General features: G+C 46.3%; 2 protein-coding genes and 1 pseudogene across 2 annotated transcripts; 1 reads left to right on the top strand and 2 right to left on the bottom strand.

Moving 5' to 3' along the window:
• Positions 1–156: 156 nt before the first annotated feature.
• On the bottom strand, positions 157–1816 carry LOC103648485 (sucrose synthase 4-like; annotated as a pseudogene).
• Positions 1817–4273: 2457 nt separating this feature from the next.
• On the bottom strand, positions 4274–5206 carry LOC103648484 (RING-H2 finger protein ATL67). Its single transcript, XM_008672950.2, has one exon. It carries the CDS (start codon positions 5102–5104, stop codon positions 4274–4276), a length of 831 nt encoding a protein of 276 aa, XP_008671172.2. The 5' UTR covers positions 5105–5206.
• A 588-nt stretch (positions 5207–5794) lies between these two features.
• Positions 5795–7380, top strand: LOC100274424 (transferase). Its single transcript, NM_001148783.1, has one exon. The coding sequence runs from the start codon at positions 5818–5820 to the stop codon at positions 6844–6846; it is 1029 nt and encodes a 342-aa protein (NP_001142255.1). The 5' UTR covers positions 5795–5817; the 3' UTR covers positions 6847–7380.
• The last annotated feature ends 14234 nt before the right edge of the window (positions 7381–21614 follow it).

Below are 21614 nucleotides of genomic sequence, written 5' to 3'. Positions count from 1 at the left end.
TATACAATGCACATATTAATAGATCAGACATGTGAGGTAGTTATGTTAAGTATTAGCAATACATAAAACAACTCATTACTGTAGTATGGACAGTATCACATTGCCTACATATTAAATCAAATATTCAGCTATATCAGTGAGACCGAACGCTTCATAGAAGGTCGGTTGTAGTTAACATGCCAAGATTAAAGTCGGTACGTAAGCCGCTGTTGCTGGACAACGACCGGACCATACATATGCCAGGTATGGAATGAAACCTCTATATAATCTAGATTGTAATCCAGAGCCATATATATACACCTGTACGAAAGCACCATGGGTATCAACGATGTAGCGATAGAGCTCACCGTTACGGGCCCTGTTTGTCTGGGCAGAGATCCAGCGGAACTGCCTGAACAATTTGTGGGTCTTGATGAGTTCATGCATCTTCTCTATCTCCGCGATCTCTTCCCTGTCCTTGGACTTCTTGACATCATTGTACCCGGCAACGACAACAAGGTTTGCCAGCTCCCTCAGCTTAGCGCACTTAGCAAAAGCTTCGACCAGCCCTGTTATGTCCTTCACCCTGTCGAGTCTTGCCATGGAGAAGAGGATGGGCTTTGACCGGTCATCCAGATGCCCACTGCGAATTAGTGATAACAATATCATCAGCAGAAATTTCCAAGCTCGAATCGAATTAGAAGAGAATACTGCGAAGGACGTCCATGTCACAACCCAAAAGGCCTCAAAGGACCAGGCAGGATAGCAGAAAGTACTCACATGTGTTCATCGTTTTGCTCCGGGTCATAAATCAAATTTTCGATTGAACCATGGAGAGGTGAGTCGCTTGGCCTTCTCGGTATGTGGAAAGTATATGGACATGTCAGCTCCAGGAGAGACTATATTGAACTTTGGATCGAAGACATCGATCCCATGGACAACTCGGAGTAAAGGCAATATGACTCTCATACTGTCCAACAATATTTTTGCTGAGAAAAAAATTAGAATAAGTATATATATGAGCGTCTTGTAGAAAATTAAGAATAGCTATTATCCATATGTGATCACAGTCCATGCAAGATTAATGCATGAAAAAGCATGGATTGCATGTTACCATAATTACAATCAATACAGTAACTTAACATCAGAACAGTATATGCATGAGCGAGGTAAACATGATTCAGTGTGCATGCAAATTAATTGGTGAATGCTAAGTCCCAGAAGAAATCTACAGTGGCCAACAAGACGGAAACAGAATAAAAACCTTCCAGCAATTTCTTGGTATGTGCTGGTGATGATAAAATCAGCATTGTTCATAGCAATTATATCAGTAGTGAACTGACAGGAGAAATGGTACTTCTCATCAAAATTCTTCCAAAATATGTCTGAATCTGGATACTTAGTCTTTTCCAGAGCATGAGCAATGTTGCACTGCAAGGACCATGCATATATGGTTAGTAACGAAACAAATGTAAGACCTCAAGTATGATTAACAGGGCATACATGGGTAATTCCCATCTTGTAAGATAGCAACGATGCCACAAGATTTCCATCACTGTAGTTTCCAATTATGAAGTCTGGAGTACCTTGTAATTCAGCAGCAATTTCACCAGCAGCATCCTATATAAAAAAGGAAAATACAGCTTTTGTCAAATGGGGAAGACCATTGAAGTAGAAAATGTCATATAAAAAAAGAACCGGTACACAGAAAATTTGCATATAAGAAATCAACACTTGCAAAGGCAGAAATGTTGCTTTTTCATGCAACTCTACTGGAAATAATTTGGATTCTTACCTTTTGAGTGTTGGACCTTTTCTTAATATGTACTCTCTCCATTACAAGTTGTAAGTTGTCTTGCTTTCTAGGTATATAATTTTCACTGAGTTACATAGTAAAACTACAAATCTAGAAAAAAAAACTGAATTACAATTTGAAATTGAGGGGGTATCAAATATCGTCTCCTAACTAACTATTCACAGATTTTACATTGTACCATGAAGTCATAAGGTACTTTCCTCAGATTTTTTTCATTAAAAGAAGCTCAGCAAATGTTTCCAGATATGGCCACACATCAAATCTTGATATCCATTTCTTAAGTATCCCGTTTTCATTTCTGAAGGGAACTCGTAAAATGTAAGTATGTTGTGTTCCACTAATTCTCTCAAGCCGTTGATTGCATGATGTTCCTTTTGCATCTGGTATCAGCCGAGTAACCTAAAACAAATAAGTAAATAATTAAATGAGCCTTGCTAGGGTCTGATACCCCATAAAAAGTAATATCTCGAACAAATCGTGGCCATTGATTTTTGAAAATTATGAACCAAAATAACTAAGAGACCACAAAAGCAAATACCAATAAAATAAAAACAAATCCCCTAATTTTAGGTGGACGGCATCCCATCTCACTGGAAACCTAGGCCAGTTTGTGCACGCGCTTCCATGCATGTGACCAGAAAAGAACATCGTCTGTGCAACTACTCTGCTTGTTAGCTGGTGTTTGGTTCCCTAGACTGAAGTTTAGTTGATGTCATATCAAATGTTTGAATATTAATTTTATATATTAAATATATGTTTAATAAATATGTCTTCTATTTTAGTCTTCATCTGTGTAATTAGATTTATAATCAGACTGGAGTTTAGTTCGTGTCATATCAAATTACCGACACTTAGGTTTAGATATATGCTATTTCAAGATATAAATTGAAAATACCAATAAATTGAAAATTGTTAATAGCGGTTAACCAGGGTGTTTCGGATTCGCAGTACCATGTGATGTACACATCAAAATAGATAAAGGTAACCCCACAATTAAACTTACCATGCAATCGCTCGAATAGTGATCCATTTGAAACATACTCGAAGACCATCATCCAGATGAAGGGTTTTCATCTTCACAATAACCCACAAGGTTCATAAGATTTTTATGGTTTACACTCGATAAGGCTTCAACCTAGAAAGCAAGGCATAACCATCCTGAAAACTCAATATCTTACAGACTGGAAATAGAATGAAATAGAATGATCAATTTTATACCTTATTCATGAAATGTGCTTCAGCTATAACGAACCACAATGCACAGCTCATCTAGCAGTTCAGGAGCTGGTTTGATTTGTGCCCAAAAGAAGTACGTACATGAAAATCTAAGAAAAATAAACATTATATAGACTGGAACACATACTTTTAGTTCTTCAAAGTCCCTATTTGCTTCCATCAAGCCCTCTAAGGCTTTGATTGCTTTTGTAAGCTCCTACCACCAGTCTCCTCTTGCAATTTGTCCAAGTTAGTTACATATTTCAGGTCTTCTGACTTACCATTTGCTTCTCGTGATATGTAAACCATGGCCCTTTCCATTACCTCATTAAATATCCACTAACTGACTTCCTTTAACAGATGAAGATATTTGGAGATCAACCGAACAATATCCTCCATGTGTGCTACATTATACTAAAATAATTGTAGCATAAAAGGCGTAAGTAATATCAAAGTGTCTCCAATGAAAATGGTTATGCTAGCTCAACTAAGATAATATGGATCAAACCTGACCATCACCAGCATCAGTGAGCCTCATGCTTGCTGAGAAAAAAAATACTCATTATTGCCATTGCTCTCTCTAGCATTAAGTTAACGACCCATCCTATAGTAGTTAGATTAGATATGTTACAGGTTGACGAGTAAAGGATGACATGACTATACTCGAGTAGATAAGGTTAGCAAAATCATAAGTACAACAACCATTTGTGGAAGTAAACTTACCTAGTTCCTTTATAATATGGAAGATGGACCCCTCGCCTTCATGTCCAATTAGGTGACTTAGATAATGTCAAGGACCAATTGTGTAAAACTGGATGCTAGGTGTAATTGACCATATAATTCTTAGATAGCCCCCTTCTTTTTTTGACATAAGATGGTCCCCTTCTTCTATTAGCAGTGCTTTGACAAGATGTATAGCAAGTAGATATGAGAAATCACCCACATTTGCCTCTGACAAATAGAACTGCCAAATGCGCTGGTAAATAGAACCATTAAGCAGTCCATCCTCTACCTGCAAATGTTCCCCTGAAAGAGGATGACTTGGACATTTGAAGCTTCTCTGATCAATGCTTTTTTGTCACTAAACATACGCTCAACCAAGCCCTGAATGTAAAGAACAACAATATTTCCAAACAATCAAATATAACCAAAATAATTAATATTCCATAATGCCCCTATATTGATTATACCCAATGTAAAGAATTGCTTAGCATATTGAGCCATCAGTTGTTTATGTATAGCTTGGGTTTGACAGTGCAGAATTCAGGAACCAAAAACTGCAAAGGAGAGAAAACGGGGAAGGACCTGAGAGGACCTGCAGACGGGGCAGGACGCGCTCCGGCTCAGCCAGGCGTCGAGGCACGCGACGTGGAAGCCGTGCCTGCACTCGGGCATCACGCGCAGCGTCTCGCCGTCCCTGTACTCGCTGAGGCAGATGGAGCACATGGCGTCAGCCTCGGCGGCCTTGCTGGAGAAGGCGACCTTGGGGTAGGAAGCGATGGCGGCCGCGTCGAGCCCGACGGGGGAGCAGGCCGCGGCGGCGGAGGAGGAGGGGTAAGCGTCGTCTTTGGGGGACTCGGACCCCTCCGCGACGAAGAGCACGCGCGGGACGGTGATGGAGAGGTGGCCAGAGCTGGACGCCGTGGTGACTGCTTCCCCGGCCCAGTAGTCCCCGCCGCGGCCGAAGCAGAAGTAGAAAGCCAGCAGGAAGGAGGCAAACAGGATGAGGAAGCCGAGCGCGATGGCGATGGAGTAGCCGAGGCCCAGGTTGGAGAGCTGAGGTCGTGCCGTCGTGGAGCTGACCGAGGGGCGGCCGGAACGGACGGTTGAGCGCTCCATCGTGCGGACGGAGGAAGAAACGACTGCTGTGCGCGCGACCATGGGCCGCCCAAACCTAATTGGAGTATGGGCCGCACCAAAAAAGCAGCCCAAAACGCCTGCACTGCTGTATTGTTGTATTGTCTTGCAAAACTTTAGTACCATATTGGCTAGTAAAGGAGACATGGAGCGGCTTATAAGCTTTGGCGCGGTGGCTGAACTGATTAGTTTCAAATGGTGGCTGAACTGGTGGTCAGTTTCAACTCGCGCATGCATAAGAATTTTTGCTGGACACCTGCGTGTACGACCTGTGGGGGCAGAACCAGAGCCATGGCAGAACAGGTCAAAGGCAGAACAAGTCAATGGCAGACTACTATTGCTTACTTAATAAGTAGTAGAGATTTTATTTAATCAATGTCTACTTACATGAAATATAGAAACCTTAACAAATGTATGGGAAATTAACTAGTTAATTATTATAGCAGCACAACCGATCGCACTAATTTTCGGAGATTGGAAAGCTTATTTAATCGGTTATCATTTTTTAATAAAATGATAAATATGACGTTGAAAACCACTTCTAACCAGATCGTAAGCTGTCCAAACGTAGGAAGCTGTCCAAACTGTGGAAAGAGATTCAAAAAATTTGAAAACGTAGGAAGCTGTCCAAACTCGCAGAATCGCGGGTTCCAGGCTTCGAGCCAAACGTTTGGGCTTTGGTCTAGCCGCACGCCTGCACTCCACGGGCCGTTTCTCTGCACAACCAATTAACCAAACACCCGGGAAAACGCAGAAACCCCACTCCGTAAAACCACAGGAAACCTCACACGTCTTCCTCCGTCCAGCCTGTCTCCGGCCGGCCCCCCGCCTTCCTTAACTCCGCATCATCCCCTTCCAATCTCGTCTTCCCAGCACCCGAACCGATCAAATTCACTTCCGCTCGATTCTCCGGGAGGGGGAGGGTAGCTGAAGGACATCCCGGGGACGCAATGCGCGTCCTCGCCGTGTTCCTCCTCGGCGCAGCGTTCGCGGCGGCGGCCGGAGGCGGCGGGGAGCTTCCGGAGTTCCGGGAAGCTCCGGCGTTCCGCAACGGCGCAGCCTGCGCGGACGCGCCGACGATCCACATCGCGATGACGCTGGACGGCACCTACCTGCGGGGCTCCCTCGCCGGCGTCCTCTCCGTGCTCCGCCACGCCGCCTGTCCGGAGTCCGTCGCCTTCCACTTCGTCGCCTCCTCGGCCTCCCCGGCGCGCCGCCTCGCCTCGCTCCGCCGTGCGCTGGCGGCTGCCTTCCCCACGCTCCCGGCCACCGTGCATCGCTTCGACGCACGCCTCGTCCGGGGCAAGATCTCCTCATCCGTCCGGCGCGCGCTCGACCAGCCCCTCAACTACGCCCGCATCTACCTCGCGGACCTCCTGCCGCGCTCCGTCTCCCGCGTGCTCTACCTCGACTCCGACCTCCTCGTGGTCGACGACGTGGCCCGCCTCTGGGCGACCGACCTCGGCCCCGACGCCGCCCTCGCTGCCCCCGAGTACTGCCACGCCAACTTTACCTCCTATTTCACCGACGCGTTCTGGAGCCACCCCGAGTACACCGCCGTCTTCGCCAACCGGACGCGCGTCCCCTGCTACTTCAACACCGGGGTAATGGTCATCGACCTGGACAGGTGGCGCTCCGGTGGGTACACCGCGAAGCTGGAATACTGGATGGAGGTGCAGAAGCAGGAGGCCAGGATTTACGAGCTGGGCTCCCTCCCGCCGTTTCTCCTGGTGTTCGCCGGCGAGGTGAAAGCCGTGGAGCACCGGTGGAACCAGCACGGGCTCGGCGGCGACAACGTGGCGGGGCAGTGCCGGCAGCTGCACCCCGGTCCGGTTAGCCTGCTGCACTGGAGTGGGAAGGGGAAGCCGTGGCTGCGGCTGGACGCCGGGCGGCCGTGCCCGCTCGACGCGCTCTGGATGCCCTACGACCTCCTTCGCCGCCGCGGCGCTCGGGACGATCTCCTCGCCGCCGTCTCCTGACAATGCTGTCCGCGCATCGCTGCAGGGCGATCGATTTGCTCGCGTCCGATCGGATCATATGCCACGGCGCTTGGCTGCTCCGCTCGTTCCGTCGTCCCACGGGTCGGCGTCGGTCACCAAGTCACAGACACGTTGGACCCACCTGGACACTCTCCTCTCCGCATGGGTCCATGCGCAATGGCGTTAGTTGGTGTGGCCCTGTCGGTACTGAAGTCCGTCGGCCCCACTCGTTGGTGGCGGATGGGGATTTTTGGGGTGGGGGCCAAGGTGAAATTCAGACATGGGCTGTGTACAGCTGTTGTTTTTGGCCTGTTGGGATATTAGTTCTATATTCTTTTTATTGTGTTCTTGTTGTAGATTCTTGAAGAATCTACCTCCATATAATAGACAATAGTGCAGGCACAGGTTTATCACCGTGGAATAAAATTGGGTATATTTGGAATTAGGGTTTATATATATTTATATTGTACATGATCGTCAGAGGTTAGGGCTCAGCAGGTGGAAACAAGGAGAGTTGTTCTTGGGAAATGCCATAAAGGTTGCTGTAGTTTTATTTATTAGTTATTGTACGAATGCAAGCTGCTATTTTAAATCCATTGATCGCAGTGCACAGCTAGCCAGATTTGAGATGTCGTTTTGCTCCCAGAATGAAAAGAAAAGCCACTCTTCTAACTTTAGCTGAAGCAAAAAACAAAAGGCTAACTGGATGCTGTCTGGTGGCACAAATCTCAATCCTGCGTCTCCAAAATTCAGGAATCTGATCTGGCTTTCTCGCTTTTGTTTAAAGCCCGATCCGCGGATGATTTCAGTGGAGTTTGGTGCCATGTGATTCGAATGGGCGCTTGCCAAGTGCTCGAGCGGATCTTCGTAAAAAAAAGGTGGCAAATTCTTTGCTTCTCCCGTGCGCGAGCGCGAGAGGGAAGGAAAGGGTGCGGTTGCTTTGTGCCTTTTTCTCCTCAGTTAACATCAGGTTGCCAGAAGGGGATGATCTCTCGATTGCCGGTAGCGTGCGAGCGTGATGTTGTCGACCGGAATGCTGTCTCGTGCAGGATTACTGCAGCGGTGACAGGCCATAAAAAGGTGTTTAAAAGTCTAAAATTGATGGTGATGACATGACTCCTTCAAAACTGATCCCCCCGGCCCCCGCCCCCCTCTTCCCTATGTGAGGACTGACGAATGATACCTTCAAAATTGGCCACATCGAGTTCCCTTCAATGCTGCTAGGCTGCGTTGTTTAGCAGGGCTCTATCTCTTCCAAAAAACAGTTTTCGCTCTCGCTCCTTTAAACCAGTAGCTTTTCTAAAGAAGTTAAAACTATTTTAAAAAGCGTTTGACAAAAAGATTTCTCCTATTTCTTTAATGCATGTATGTAAGACATCGATTGGACATAGTGCCTCTACCTATTAGTAACAATTCACATATAGTATAATAGTAACTAATCATCTCACATGAATAAACCATAATATTGCGCATAATTAAAGAAAACCATACTATAAGATTTTTTTTTAAAAAACAAATAGGATAATCAGACATCAATTTGGGCCAAGGCCTATATGGTCTTTACCCCTCCCTGTGCTCAGACTATGACCCTGTTTGGTTCCAACAGATTTAGGACATGTGACTATGTGAGATAATGTAGGGGTGTCATTTTGTCCAAAGCAAAATCACACAATCCTTTTCATCCTTGATAATAATAGATTTTGGAGAATTGGCACATCATACAATTGAAAAATCTATAGATCCAAACACAACGACTAGTAAGAATATCTTAAGAACATCTAAATTCTTAGAATTTGGGTGAAACCAAACGCTGCCTAAAAAACCATGCTCAGAAGTCTCGATTAGTACGTTTGTATGAACACAAGGTCGATATATGTGCCCGCTGTTATAGAAGCACTCAATTTATATAAGATCAAATATGACTCCCTTCGTTAAGAACGTTCACATACATATACCATCATCTATATAAATCCAATAGTTCATGTAGTGTCACGAAGGACCTCAATAAGCGACTTCACAACTAATACCATACCCGATTAAACAAATACACATCATATACAAGGTGGCTTGTAGTGGGATTAATATCACAATCAAGTTCGTAAGTAATAAAACAATACCAAATTTCATATCTGATAAGTTAAAACAACATAGCTTTGAAATGATTACAGTGACATAAGTTTCTAAATACATTGCTAGCTTATGTGACATCCTCCAACAAAAAAATATATGAAAAATATATATGGATCAATTGAGCCCACTAGCGTCTAACTCACACCCTCGTCAAGGCTGAGGTAGCAAACACAACATCAAGATATCACGATTCATCTACAACTAGTGGGATAAAATCCAAAGTACTCAATTATACTAAACTAGACTTATTTGATAGAAAAACAAAATGGCTCCAAAATATGCAATGCTTATTTGGTGGAACAAGCTGGATGAAAGTCGCCTAATGATCAATCAGTTTAGAGTTAGAACAAGAATATGAACAATTGGAGTTAGGGAGATGTGTTCTTCTTGCTTAGAGTTACACTAATGATTGCAAAATTACTTAGGTGCAACTCAAATTGATATGGGATCAATCACAAGAAAGAGAACAAGAGAGAGGGGAGAGAAAGAACTAAATTGCAAAGTAGGATCAAGCACAAAGAACACATGGGATTTGTTTCCCGAACTTCGGTTCCAAAGAACTTACTCCCCGTTGAAGATTTCACTTAGGACGGGTCTACTTTAATCCTTTCCTTTTCTCAAACAGTCACAGAGATCGGTTGAATTTTCTTATCTTATTGGGGACACCAAGTCCCGCAATGACCTCCACACAAATAAATAGAGTATCTTGCTTAGCTTTACAACTTGTGAAATGGGGGTGAAAGCAAGAATGAAACTCAAATCAAGAGCACAAGAACTTGCAACAATCAAACGCACAAGCCACTAAGTCTCTCATACTCGAATCGATCCGATGCGGTGCTTGTATGGCTTTCAATGCATAGGAGGTATTGCTTTAAATGTATGGAGGTGTAGCTCTTGTATCTTCAATGTGCTGGTTGGAGGTATCTATAGCCCCAACCACCCTAAATATTCGTTGGAAAAGTAGGCTGCAATTTGCACTTCGGGTGGTGCACCGGACCCCCTACAGTGTCGCTCGGTGCACCACCGTGTTAGAATACCCGATTAGGGTTTGGGGTTCTCCCCGTGTAATTACTGTCTCGCCACTCTGTAATGGGTCTGGTCCAGTTACTCCAGTCTATTTAATAGATTGCCCAACCCCTGTTAGGGTTAGGGTTTCCCGCGCCACGTGCGGCCCCGTCGATCACGCCTGCGCCACGCGCGGCCCCGACGACCCCGCCTGCGCCACGCGCAGCCCCGTCGATCAAGCCTGCTGAAAGGGAATTAGGCTTACACCTAGTTCCTATATAATTTTGGTGGTTGAATTGCCCAACACAAATCTTTGGACTAACTAGTTTGCCCAAGTGTATAGATTATACAGGTGTAAAAGGTTCACACTCAGCCAATAAAAAGACCAAGTTTTGGATTCAACAAAGGAGCAAAGGGGCAACCGAAGGCACCCCTGGTCTGGCGCACCGGACTGTCCGGTGTGCCACCGGACATGTCCGGTGCACCAGGGGGACTCAGACTCAAACTCGCCACCTTCGGGAATTCCCAGAGGCGACTCGGCTATAATTCACCGGACTGTCCGGTGTACACCGGACAGTGTGAGAGCACCTAGAGGGGGGGGGGTGAATAGGTGATCCTGTAAAAACTTAAACTTATAGCCACAAAACTTGATTAGGCGTTAGCACAGTTTATGCCAAGTGGCTAGAGAGGAGTCAAAACACAATAACCACAAGAATCCAATCACAGAGATGACACAGTGGTTATCCCGTGGTTCGGCCAAGTACAAAACTTGCCTACTCCACGTTGTGGCGTCCCAACGGACGAGAGTTGCACTCAACTCCTCTCAAGTGATCCAATGATCAACTTGAATACCACGGTGTTCTTGCTTTTCTTTTCTCAATCCCGTTTGCGAGGAATCTCCACAACTTGGAGCCTCTCGCCCTTACAAAAGATGTTCACAGAGAATCACAGAGCAAGGGAGGGATTAGCAACTCACACACGACACAAAGATCACGGCGAATACGCACACACAAGACCCAGACTTGAGCTCAAAAGACTAGCACACTAGAACGGAGCTCAAATCACTAGAATGTCGAACAAGTGCGCGAGATTGATGTGTGAGTGATCAAGAGTGCTCAAGGAATGCTTGGTATTTCTCCTCCATGCGCCTAGGGGTCCCTTTTATAGCCCCAAGGCAGCTAGGAGCCGTTGAGAGCACATCTGGAAGGCTATTCTTGCCTTCTGTCGTCGGGCGCACCGGACAGTCCGGTGCACACCGGACAGTGTCCGGTGCCCGATTCCTTTCCTTAAATAGCGAAGCCGACCGTTGCAGATCTGGCGCACCGGACAGTCCGGTGCACACCGGACAGTCCGGTGCTTCCTTCCGACCGTTGGCTCGGCCACGTGTCGCGCGCCGATCACGCGGCCGACCGTTGGCCCGGCCGACCGTTGGCTCACCGGACAGTCCGGTGCACACCGGACAGTCCGGTGAATTTTAGCTGAAGTCGCCGGAGAAAAACCCGAGAGCGGCTGGTTTGCTCCGCGCTGGTCTGGCGCACCGGACACTGTCCGGTGCACACCGGACAGTCCGGTGCCCCAGCCCGAAGCAGCCTTTGGCTGTACACAGCCACTCTCCACTTCTTTTCTTTTCTTCTTTCTCCTGTTTCTAACACTTAGACAAGATGTTAGTACACAAAACTAATGTACTAAGGCTTAGAAACATACCTTTACTTGTGATTTGCACTTTGTTCATCCATGGGCATATTTAAGCACTTGTGTTTGCACTCAATCACCAAAATACTTAGAAATGGCCCAAGGGCACATTTCCCTTTCAATCTCCCCCTTTTTGGTGATTTATGCCAACACAACATAAAGCAACTAGAACAAGTGCAAAATCACTTCAAATAAAAACTGACTTGGTTTTGATTCAATTTTGGCATATATGGATCATCCTTTGCCACCACTTGGTTTGTTTTTGCAAATCAAATTCAAATCTCTATCTCTAAGTCAAACACACATGTTGAAGTATAAAGAGAGTCATTCCAAAAGAGATTGATCAAAGATTTCAAAAACTCCCCCTATTTCCCATAATCAATACTTCTCCCCACAAGAAGCCAACTTTTGACAAGAGACACAATAAAAGAGTTTTGCTAAGACAAAAAGCTCTATTCTACTGTTTTCAAAATCTCTCAAGTGGTAGCTGATCCATTTATCGCTTTGGCCTTTATTTTCTCCCCCTTTGGCATCAAGCACCAAAACGGGATCAATCTTGGCCTTTTAACCCCATTGCCTCACCAAAGTCTTCAATTAAGAGCAAATGGCAATAAGATTCCATGAGATGAACTTGGAATTAGTTACCCTCTCATCGGAGTGCAGTGGAAGTCTTTCATGGTCCAAGTCCACCTTTTCCCTTTCAATCCTCCTTCGAGACTAAATTATCAAACTCAAGCACAAGGTTAGTCTCAAAGGGTCAAGTTGTAACACATCTCCCCCTAAACATGTGCATCACTTTGCAACGGACTTGTGAGGTCCAGGGAGTGTTTGTACAACTTGAGCACCATAATAAGCAACAAAATGCAAAAAGGAACATGATCAAAAGCATAAGTATATGTATGCTACAATTCAATCCAGGTTCCGCGAATCTATGACATTTAGCTCACTACGCAACCTGCAAAAGGTCTTCTCATCTAGAGACTTAGTGAAGATATCGGCTAGCTGGTTCTCGGTGCTAACATGAAACACTTCGATATCTCCCTTTTGCTGGTGGTCTCTCAAAAAGTGATGCCGGATGTCTATGTGCTTTGTGCGGCTGTGCTCAACAGGATTCTCCGCCATGCGGATAGCACTCTCATTGTCACATAGGAGTGGGACTTTGCTCAGATTGTAGCCAAAGTCCCGGAGGGTTTGCCTCATCCAAAGTAGTTGCGCGCAACACTGTCCTGCGGCAACATACTCGGCCTCAGCGGTGGATAGGGCAACAGATGTTTGTTTCTTAGAGTTCCATGACACCAGGGACCTTCCTAAGAATTGGCACGTCCCCGATGTACTCTTCCTATCGACCTTACATCCAGCATAGTCGGAGTCTGAGTATCCAACTAAGTCAAAGGTAGACCCCTTTGGATACCAGAGCCCGAAGCAAGGCGTAGCAACCAAATATCTAAGAATTCGCTTCACCGCCACTAAGTGACACTCCTTAGGATCGGATTGAAATCTAGCACACATGCATACGCTAAGCATAATATCCGGTCTACTAGCACATAAGTAAAGCAAAGAACCTATCATTGACCGGTATGCTTTTTGATCAACGGACTTACCTCCTTTGTTGAGGTCGGTGTGTCCGTCGGTCCCCATCGGAGTCTTTGCGGGCTTGGCGTCCTTCATCCCAAACCGCTTTAGCAGATCTTGCGTGTACTTCGTTTGGGAGATGAAGGTGCCGTCCTTGAGTTGCTTCACTTGGAACCCAAGGAAGTAGTTCAACTCGCCCATCATCGACATCTCGAATTTCTGCGTCATCACCCTGCTAAACTCTTCACAAGACTTTTGGTTAGTAGAACCAAATATTATGTCATCGACATAAATTTGGCACACAAACAAATCACCATCACATGTCTTTGTAAAAAGAGTTGGATCGGCTTTCCCAACCTTGAAAGCATTAGCAATCAGAAAGTCTCTAAGGCATTCATACCATGCTCTTGGGGCTTGCTTAAGTCCATAGAGCGCCTTAGAGAGCTTACACACATGGTCGGGGTACCGTTCATCCTCGAAGCCAGGGGGTTGCTCCACGTACACTTCCTCCTTGATTGGCCCGTTGAGGAAAGCGCTCTTCACATCCATTTGGTACAACCTGAAAGAATGGTGAGCGGCATATGCTAGCAAGATACGAATGGACTCTAGCCTAGCCACAGGAGCGAAAGTCTCCTCAAAGTCCAAACCTGCGACTTGGGCATAACCTTTTGCCACAAGTCGAGCCTTGTTCCTCGTCACCACCCCGTGCTCGTCCTGTTTGTTGCGGAACACCCACTTGGTTCCCACAACATTTTGCTTCGGACGAGGCACCAGTGTCCAAACTTCATTGCGCTTGAAGTTGTTGAGCTCCTCCTGCATGGCCAATACCCAATCCGGATCTAGCAAGGCCTCCTCTACCCTGAAAGGCTCAATAGAAGAGACAAAGGAGTAATGCTCACAAAAATTAACTAATCGAGATCGAGTAGTTACTCCCTTGCTAATGTCACCCAGAATTTGATCGACGGGATGATCCCTTTGAATCATCGCTCGAACTTGGGTTGGAGGTGCCGGTTGCGCTTCTTCCTCCATCACTTGATCATCTTGTGCTCCCCCTTGATCAAGCGCCTCCACTTGAGGTACCTGTTCGTCATCTTTGGTTGGGGGATGCACCATAGTTGAGGAAGAAGGTTGATCTCGTTCATCTTGTTCCTGTGGCCGTACTTCTCCAATCGCCATGGTCCGTATAGCGGCCGTCGGAACATCTTCTTCATCTACATCATCACAATCAACAACTTGCTCTCTTGGAGAGCCATTAGTCTCATCAAATACAACGTCGCTAGAGACTTCAACCAAACCCGATGATTTGTTGAAGACTCTATACGCCTTTGTATTTGAGTCATAACCTAATAAAAACCCTTCTACAGCTTTGGGAGCAAACTTAGAATTTCTACCCTTCTTCACTAGAATGTAGCACTTGCTCCCAAATACACGAAAGTAAGATACATTGGGTTTGTTACCGGTTAGAAGCTCATATGACGTCTTCTTGAGGAGGCGGTGAAGGTAGACCCTGTTGATGGCGTGGCATGCCGTGTTCACGGCTTCCGACCAAAAACGCTCGGGGGTCTTGAACTCTCCAAGCATAGTTCTCGCCATGTCGATTAGCGTCCTGTTCTTCCTCTCTACCACACCATTTTGCTGTGGTGTATAGGGAGCGGAGAACTCGTGCTTGATCCCTTCCTCCTCAAGGAACTCCTCCACTTGAAGGTTCTTGAACTCGGACCCGTTATCGCTCCTTATCTTCTTCACCTTGAGCTCAAACTCATTTTGAGCTCTCCTGAGGAAGCGTTTGAGAGTCCCTTGGGTTTCGGATTTTTCCTGCAAAAAGAACACCCAAGTGAAGCGGGAAAAATCATCAACAATAACTAAACCATACTTACTCCCTCCTATGCTCAGATAGGCGACAGGTCCGAAGAGGTCCATATGCAGCAGCTCCAGGGGTCTTGAAGTGGTCATCACGTTCTTGCTGTGATGCGCTCCTCCCACTTGTTTACCTGCTTGACAAGCTGCACAAGGTCTATCTTTTTCGAAATGCACGTTAGTCAAACCTATCACGTGTTCTCCCTTTAGAAGCTTGTGAAGGTTCTTCATCCCCACATGTGCTAAGCGGCGATGCCACAGCCAGCCCATGCTAGTCTTAGCTATTAAGCATGCATCTAGACCGGCCTCTTCTTTTGCAAAATCAACTAAATAAAGTTTGCCGTCTAATACACCCTTAAAAGCTAGTGAACCATCACTTCTTCTAAAGACAGACACATCTACATTTGTAAATAGACAGTTATACCCTATATTGCATAATTGACTAACAGATAGCAGATTATATCCAAGAGACTCTACTAAAAACACATTAGATATGGAGTGCTCATTAGAAATTGCAATTTTACCTAAACCTTTTACCTTGCCTTGATTCCCATCACCGAATACAATTGAATCTTGGGAATCTTTATTCTTGACGTAGGAGGTGAACATCTTCTTCTCCCCCGTCATATGGTTTGTGCATCCGCTGTCGATAATCCAGCTTGAACCCCCGGATGCATAAACCTGCAAGGCAAATTTAGGCTTGGGTCTTAGGTACCCAACTAATGTTGGGTCCTACAAGGTTAGCACATATATCCTTAGGGACCCAAATGCAAGTTTTATCTCCCTTGCATCTTGCCCCTAACTTCCTAGCAATTACCTTTCTATCCTTTCTACAAATTGCAAATGAAGCATTCAAAGCACAATAAATTGTAGAAGGTTCATTTGCTATTTTCCTAGGAGCATGAATAACATTTCTTCTAGGCACATGATGAATAGCATTTCTTTTAGGAACAACATTTCTCCTAGTAACATTTCTATCATACACATAAGAGGAACTAGGAGCAAACATGGCATGAGAATCATAAACATATGAATCAAAAGCATCATGACTTACATTTCTAGTTTGTCTTCTATCATGATACAAAAATGCATGGTTCCTTTTAGCACTAGTAGCCATAGGGGCCTTCCCTTTCTCCTTGGCAGGAATGGGATCCTTATGGCTTGTTAAGTTCTTGGCTTCCCTCTTGAAGCCAAGCCCATCCTTAATTGAGGGATGTCTTCCTATTGTGTAGGCATCCCTTGCAAATTTTAACTTATCAAATTCACTTTTGCTAGTCTTAAGTTGGACATTAAGACTAGCCACTTCATTATTTAACTTTGCAATAGAGGCTATGTGTTCACTACAAGCATCAATATCAAATTCTTTACATCTATTGCAAATAGCAACATTTTCTACACAAGTTGTTGATTTACTAGCTATTTCTATCTTAACACTCAACTCATCGTTAATGCTCTTTAATTTAGAAATTGTTTCATGGCATGAAGATAATTCACAAGTAAGCATCTCATTTCTTTTAACTTCTAGAGCATGAGATTTTTGAGCTTCTAAAAATTTATCATGCTCTTCATACAATAAATCCTCTTGTTTCTCTAAGAGTTTATCCTTCTCATTCAATGCATCAATTAATTCATTAATTTTGCCAATTGTAATTCTATCTAGACCTTTAAATACACTAGAATAGTCTATTTCATCATCGTCACTAGAATCATTATCACTAGAAGAAGCATAAGTAGAGTTTCGAGTACTTACTTTCTTCTCCTTAGCCATGAGACACGTGTGACGCTCGTTGGGGAAGAGGGCCGATTTGTTGAAGGCGGTGGCGGCGAGTCCCTCATTGTCGGAGTCGGAGGAGGAGCAATCCGAATCCCACTCCTTGCCTAGATGCGCCTCGCCCTTGGCTTTCTTGTAGTGCTTCTTCTTCTCCCTTTTGTTCCCCTTTTCCTGGTCACTTTCATTATTAGGACAGTTAGCAATAAAATGACCAAGCTTACCGCATTTGAAGCATGATCGCTTCCCCTTGGTCTTAGTCTTGCTCGGCTGTCCATTGCGACCCTTTAGCACCGTCTTGAATCTCTTGATGATGAGGGCCATTTCTTCATTATTAAGACCGGCTGCCTCAATTTGCGCCACCTTGCTGGGTAGTGCCTCCTTGCTCCTAGTGGCTTTGAGAGCAAAAGGTTGCGGCTCGTTGATCGGTCCATTCAAGGCGTCGTCCACATACCTTGCCTCCTTGATCATCATTCGCCCGCTGACGAATTTTCCTAGGACTTCTTCTGGCGACATTTTGGTGTACCTGGGATTCTCACGAATATTATTCACCAAATGAGGATCAAGAACGGTAAAGGACCTGAGCATTAGTCGGACGACGTCGTGGTCCGTCCATCGCGTGCTTCCGTAGCTCCTTATTTTGTTGATAAGGGTCTTGAGCCGGTTGTATGTCTGAGTTGGCTCCTCGCCCCTTATCATCGCGAATCGTCCAAGCTCGCCTTCCACCAACTCCATTTTTGTGAGCAAGGTAACGTCATTCCCCTCATGAGAAATCTTGAGGGTGTCCCAGATCTGCTTGGCGTTATCCAAGCCGCTCACTTTGTTATATTCATCCCTGCACAATGAAGCTAGAAGAACAGTGGTAGCTTGTGCATTCTTATGGATTTGCTCATTAATGAATGAAGGGCTATCCGAGCTATCAAATTTCATTCCACTTTCCACAATCTCCCAAATGCTTGGATGGAGAGAAAATAGGTGAGTACGCATTTTGTGACTCCAAAATCTGTAGTCCTCTCCATCAAAGTGAGGAGGCTTGCCAAGTGGAATGGGGAGCAAATGAGCATTTGAGCTATGTGGAATGCGTGAATAATCAAAAGAAAAGTTTGAGTTGATCGTCTTCCTGTAGTCGTTGTCGTCGTCCTTTTGGGAAGAAGAGGACTCATCGCTGTCGTAGTAGACGATCTCCTTGATGCGTCTTGTCTTCTTCTTCTTCCCATCTTTTCGCTTGTGGCCCGAGCCCGAGTCATTGGACTTGTCATCCCTTGGCTCGTTGACGAAGGACTCCTTCTCCTTGTCGTTGATCACAATTCCCTTCCCCTTAGGATCCATCTCTTCGGGCGGTTAGTCCCTTTCTTGAAGAGAACGGCTCTGATACCAATTGAGAGCACCTAGAGGGGGGGGGGGTGAATAGGTGATCCTGTAAAAACTTAAACTTATAGCCACAAAACTTGATTAGGCGTTAGCACAGTTTATGCTAAGTGGCTAGAGAGGAGTCAAAACACAATAACCACAAGAATCCAATCACAGAGATGACACAGTGGTTATCCCGTGGTTCGGCCAAGTACAAAACTTGCCTACTCCACGTTGTGGCGTCCCAACGGACGAGAGTTGCACTCAACTCCTCTCAAGTGATCCAATGATCAACTTGAATACCACGATGTTCTTGCTTTTCTTTTCTCAATCCCGTTTGCGAGGAATCTCCACAACTTGGAGCCTCTCGCCCTTACAAAAGATGTTCACAGAGAATCACAGAGCAAGGGAGGGATTAGCAACTCACACACGACACAAAGATCACAGCGAATACGCACACACAAGACCCAGACTTGAGCTCAAAAGACTAGCACACTAGAACGGAGCTCAAATCACTAGAATGTCGAACAAGTGCGCGAGATTGATGTGTGAGTGATCAAGAGTGCTCAAGGAATGCTTGGTATTTCTCCTCCATGCGCCTAGGGGTCCCTTTTATAGCCCCAAGGCAGCTAGGAGCCGTTGAGAGCACATCTGGAAGGCTATTCTTGCCTTCTGTCGTCGGGCGCACCGGACAGTCCGGTGCACACCGGACAGTGTCCGGTGCCCGATTCCTTTCCTTAAATAGCGAAGCCGACCGTTGCCGACCGTTGCAGATCTGGCGCACCGGACAGTCCGGTGCACACCGGACAGTCCGGTGCTTCCTTCCGACCGTTGGCTCGGCCACGTGTCGCGCGCCGATCACGCGGCCGACCGTTGGCCCGGCCGACCGTTGGCTCACCGGACAGTCCGGTGCACACCGGACAGTCCGGTGAATTTTAGCTGAAGTCGCCGGAGAAAAACCCGAGAGCGGCTGGTTTGCTCCGCGCTGGTCTGGCGCACCGGACACTGTCTGGTGCACACCGGACAGTCCGGTGCCCCAGCCCGAAGCAGCCTTTGGCTGTACACAGCCACTCTCCACTTCTTTTCTTTTCTTCTTTCTCCTGTTTCTAACACTTAGACAAGATGTTAGTACACAAAACTAATGTACTAAGGCTTAGAAACATACCTTTACTTGTGATTTGCACTTTGTTCATCCATGGGCATATTTAAGCACTTGTGTTTGCACTCAATCACCAAAATACTTAGAAATGGCCCAAGGGCACATTTCCCTTTCACAGTGTCCGGTGCGCCAAGGGAGGTCAGCCTCAGGAACTCGCCTGCTTCGGGAAACTCCAACGGCTAGTCCACTATAATTCACCGGACTGTCCGGTGTGCACCGGACTGTCCGGTGCGACTCCGGAGCAACGGCTATCTCCGCGCCAACGGCTCTCTGCGGTGCAATAAATGCGCGCGCAGCACGCACAGATGGCAGGCGTGCCCATACTGGCACACCGGACAAGGAACAGTAGATGTCCGGTGTGCACCAGACACCTTGGAGGGCCCACAAGTCAGAAGTTCCAACGGTCAGAATCCAACGGCAGTGATGACGTGGCAGGGGGCACCGGACTGTCCGGTGTGCACCGGACTGTCCGGTGCGCCATCGAGCAGACAGCCTCCCAACGGCCACTTTTGGTGGTTGGGGCTATAAATACCCCAACCACCCCACCATTCATTGCATCCAAGTTTTCCACTTCTCAACCACTTACAAGAGCTAGGCATTCAATTCTAGACACACCCAAAGTGATCAAATCCTCTCCAATTCAACACAAAGCCCTAGTGACTAGTGAGAGTGATTTGCCGTGTTCATTTGAGCTCTTGCGCTTGGATTGCTTTCTCTCTTTCATTCTTTCTTGTGTTCAATACTCACTTGTAACCAAGGCAAGAGACACCAATTGTGTGGTGGTCTTTGCGGGGAGGTTTTGCTCCCGGTTGATTTGAGAAGAGAAAGCTCACTCGGTCGGAGGGACCGTTTGAGAGAGGGAAAGGGTTGAAAAAGACCCGGCCTTTGTGGCCTCCTCAACGGGGAGTAGGTTTGAGAGAACCGAACCTCGGTAAAACAAATCCTCGTGTCTCACTTCATTATTTGCTTGCGATTTGTTTTCACGCCCTCTCTCGGACTCGATTATATTTCTAACGCTAACCCGGCTTGTAGTTGTGTTTATATTTGTAAATTTCAGTTTCGCCCTATTCACCCCCCCTCTAGGCGACTTTCAATTGGTATCAGAGCCCGGTGCTTCATTAGAGCCTAACCGCTCGAAGTGATGTCGGGAGATCACGCCAAGAAGGAGATGGAGACCGGCGAAAAGCCCACTACAAGCCACGGGAGCACTTCATCGGAAGAGTCCCGCACCAAGAGGAAGGAGAAGAAGAAGGACTCCTCCAAACGGAAGGAGAAAAAGTCTTCCTCTTCTCACCACAAAGAGAAGAAGGAAAAATCTTCTTCCCACAAGCCGCATCGGAAAAGCGACAAGCACAAGAGGATGAGGAAAGTGGTCTACTACGAGACCGACACTTCATCAACATCGACCTCCGACTCCGATGCGCCCTCCGTCACTTCTAAGCGCCAAGAGCGCAAGAAGTATAGTAAGATCCCCCTACACTACCCTCGCATTTCCAAACATACACCTTTACTTTCCGTCCCATTAGGCAAACCACCAACTTTTGATGGTGAAGATTACGCTAGGTGGAGCGATTTAATGCGATTTCATCTAACCTCGCTCCACAAAAGTATATGGGATGTTGTTGAGTTTGGTGCACAGGTACCATCGGTAGGGGATGAGAACTATGATGAGGATGAGGTGGCCCAAATCGAGCACTTCAACTCTCAAGCAACAACAATACTCCTCGCCTCTCTAAGTAGAGAGGAGTATAACAAAGTACAAGGGTTGAAGAGCGCCAAGGAGATTTGGGATGTGCTCAAAACCGCGCACGAGGGAGACGAGCTCACCAAGATCACCAAGCGGGAAACGATCGAGGGGGAGCTCGGTCGATTCCGGCTTCGCAAAGGGGAGGAGCCACAACACATGTACAACCGGCTCAAGACCTTGGTGAATCAAGTGCGCAACCTCGGGAGCGTAAAGTGGGATGACCACGGGATGGTTAAGGTTATTCTAAGATCTCTTATTTTCCTTAACCCTACTCAAGTCCAATTAATCCGTGGTAATCCTAGATATACTAAAATGACCCCCGAGGAAGTTATCGGGAATTTTGTGAGTTTTGAGTGCATGATCGAAGGCTCGAGGAAGATCAACGAGCTTGATGATGCCACCACATCCGAAGCTCAACCCGTTGCATTCAAGGCAACGGAGGAGAAGAAGGAGTCTACACCAAGTCGACAACCAATAGACGCCTCCAA

Source organism: Zea mays, chromosome 2, assembly GCF_902167145.1.
Source record: "Zea mays cultivar B73 chromosome 2, Zm-B73-REFERENCE-NAM-5.0, whole genome shotgun sequence".
Taxonomy (NCBI): domain Eukaryota; kingdom Viridiplantae; phylum Streptophyta; class Magnoliopsida; order Poales; family Poaceae; genus Zea; species Zea mays.
This window is presented reverse-complemented; position numbering and strand designations above follow the sequence as displayed.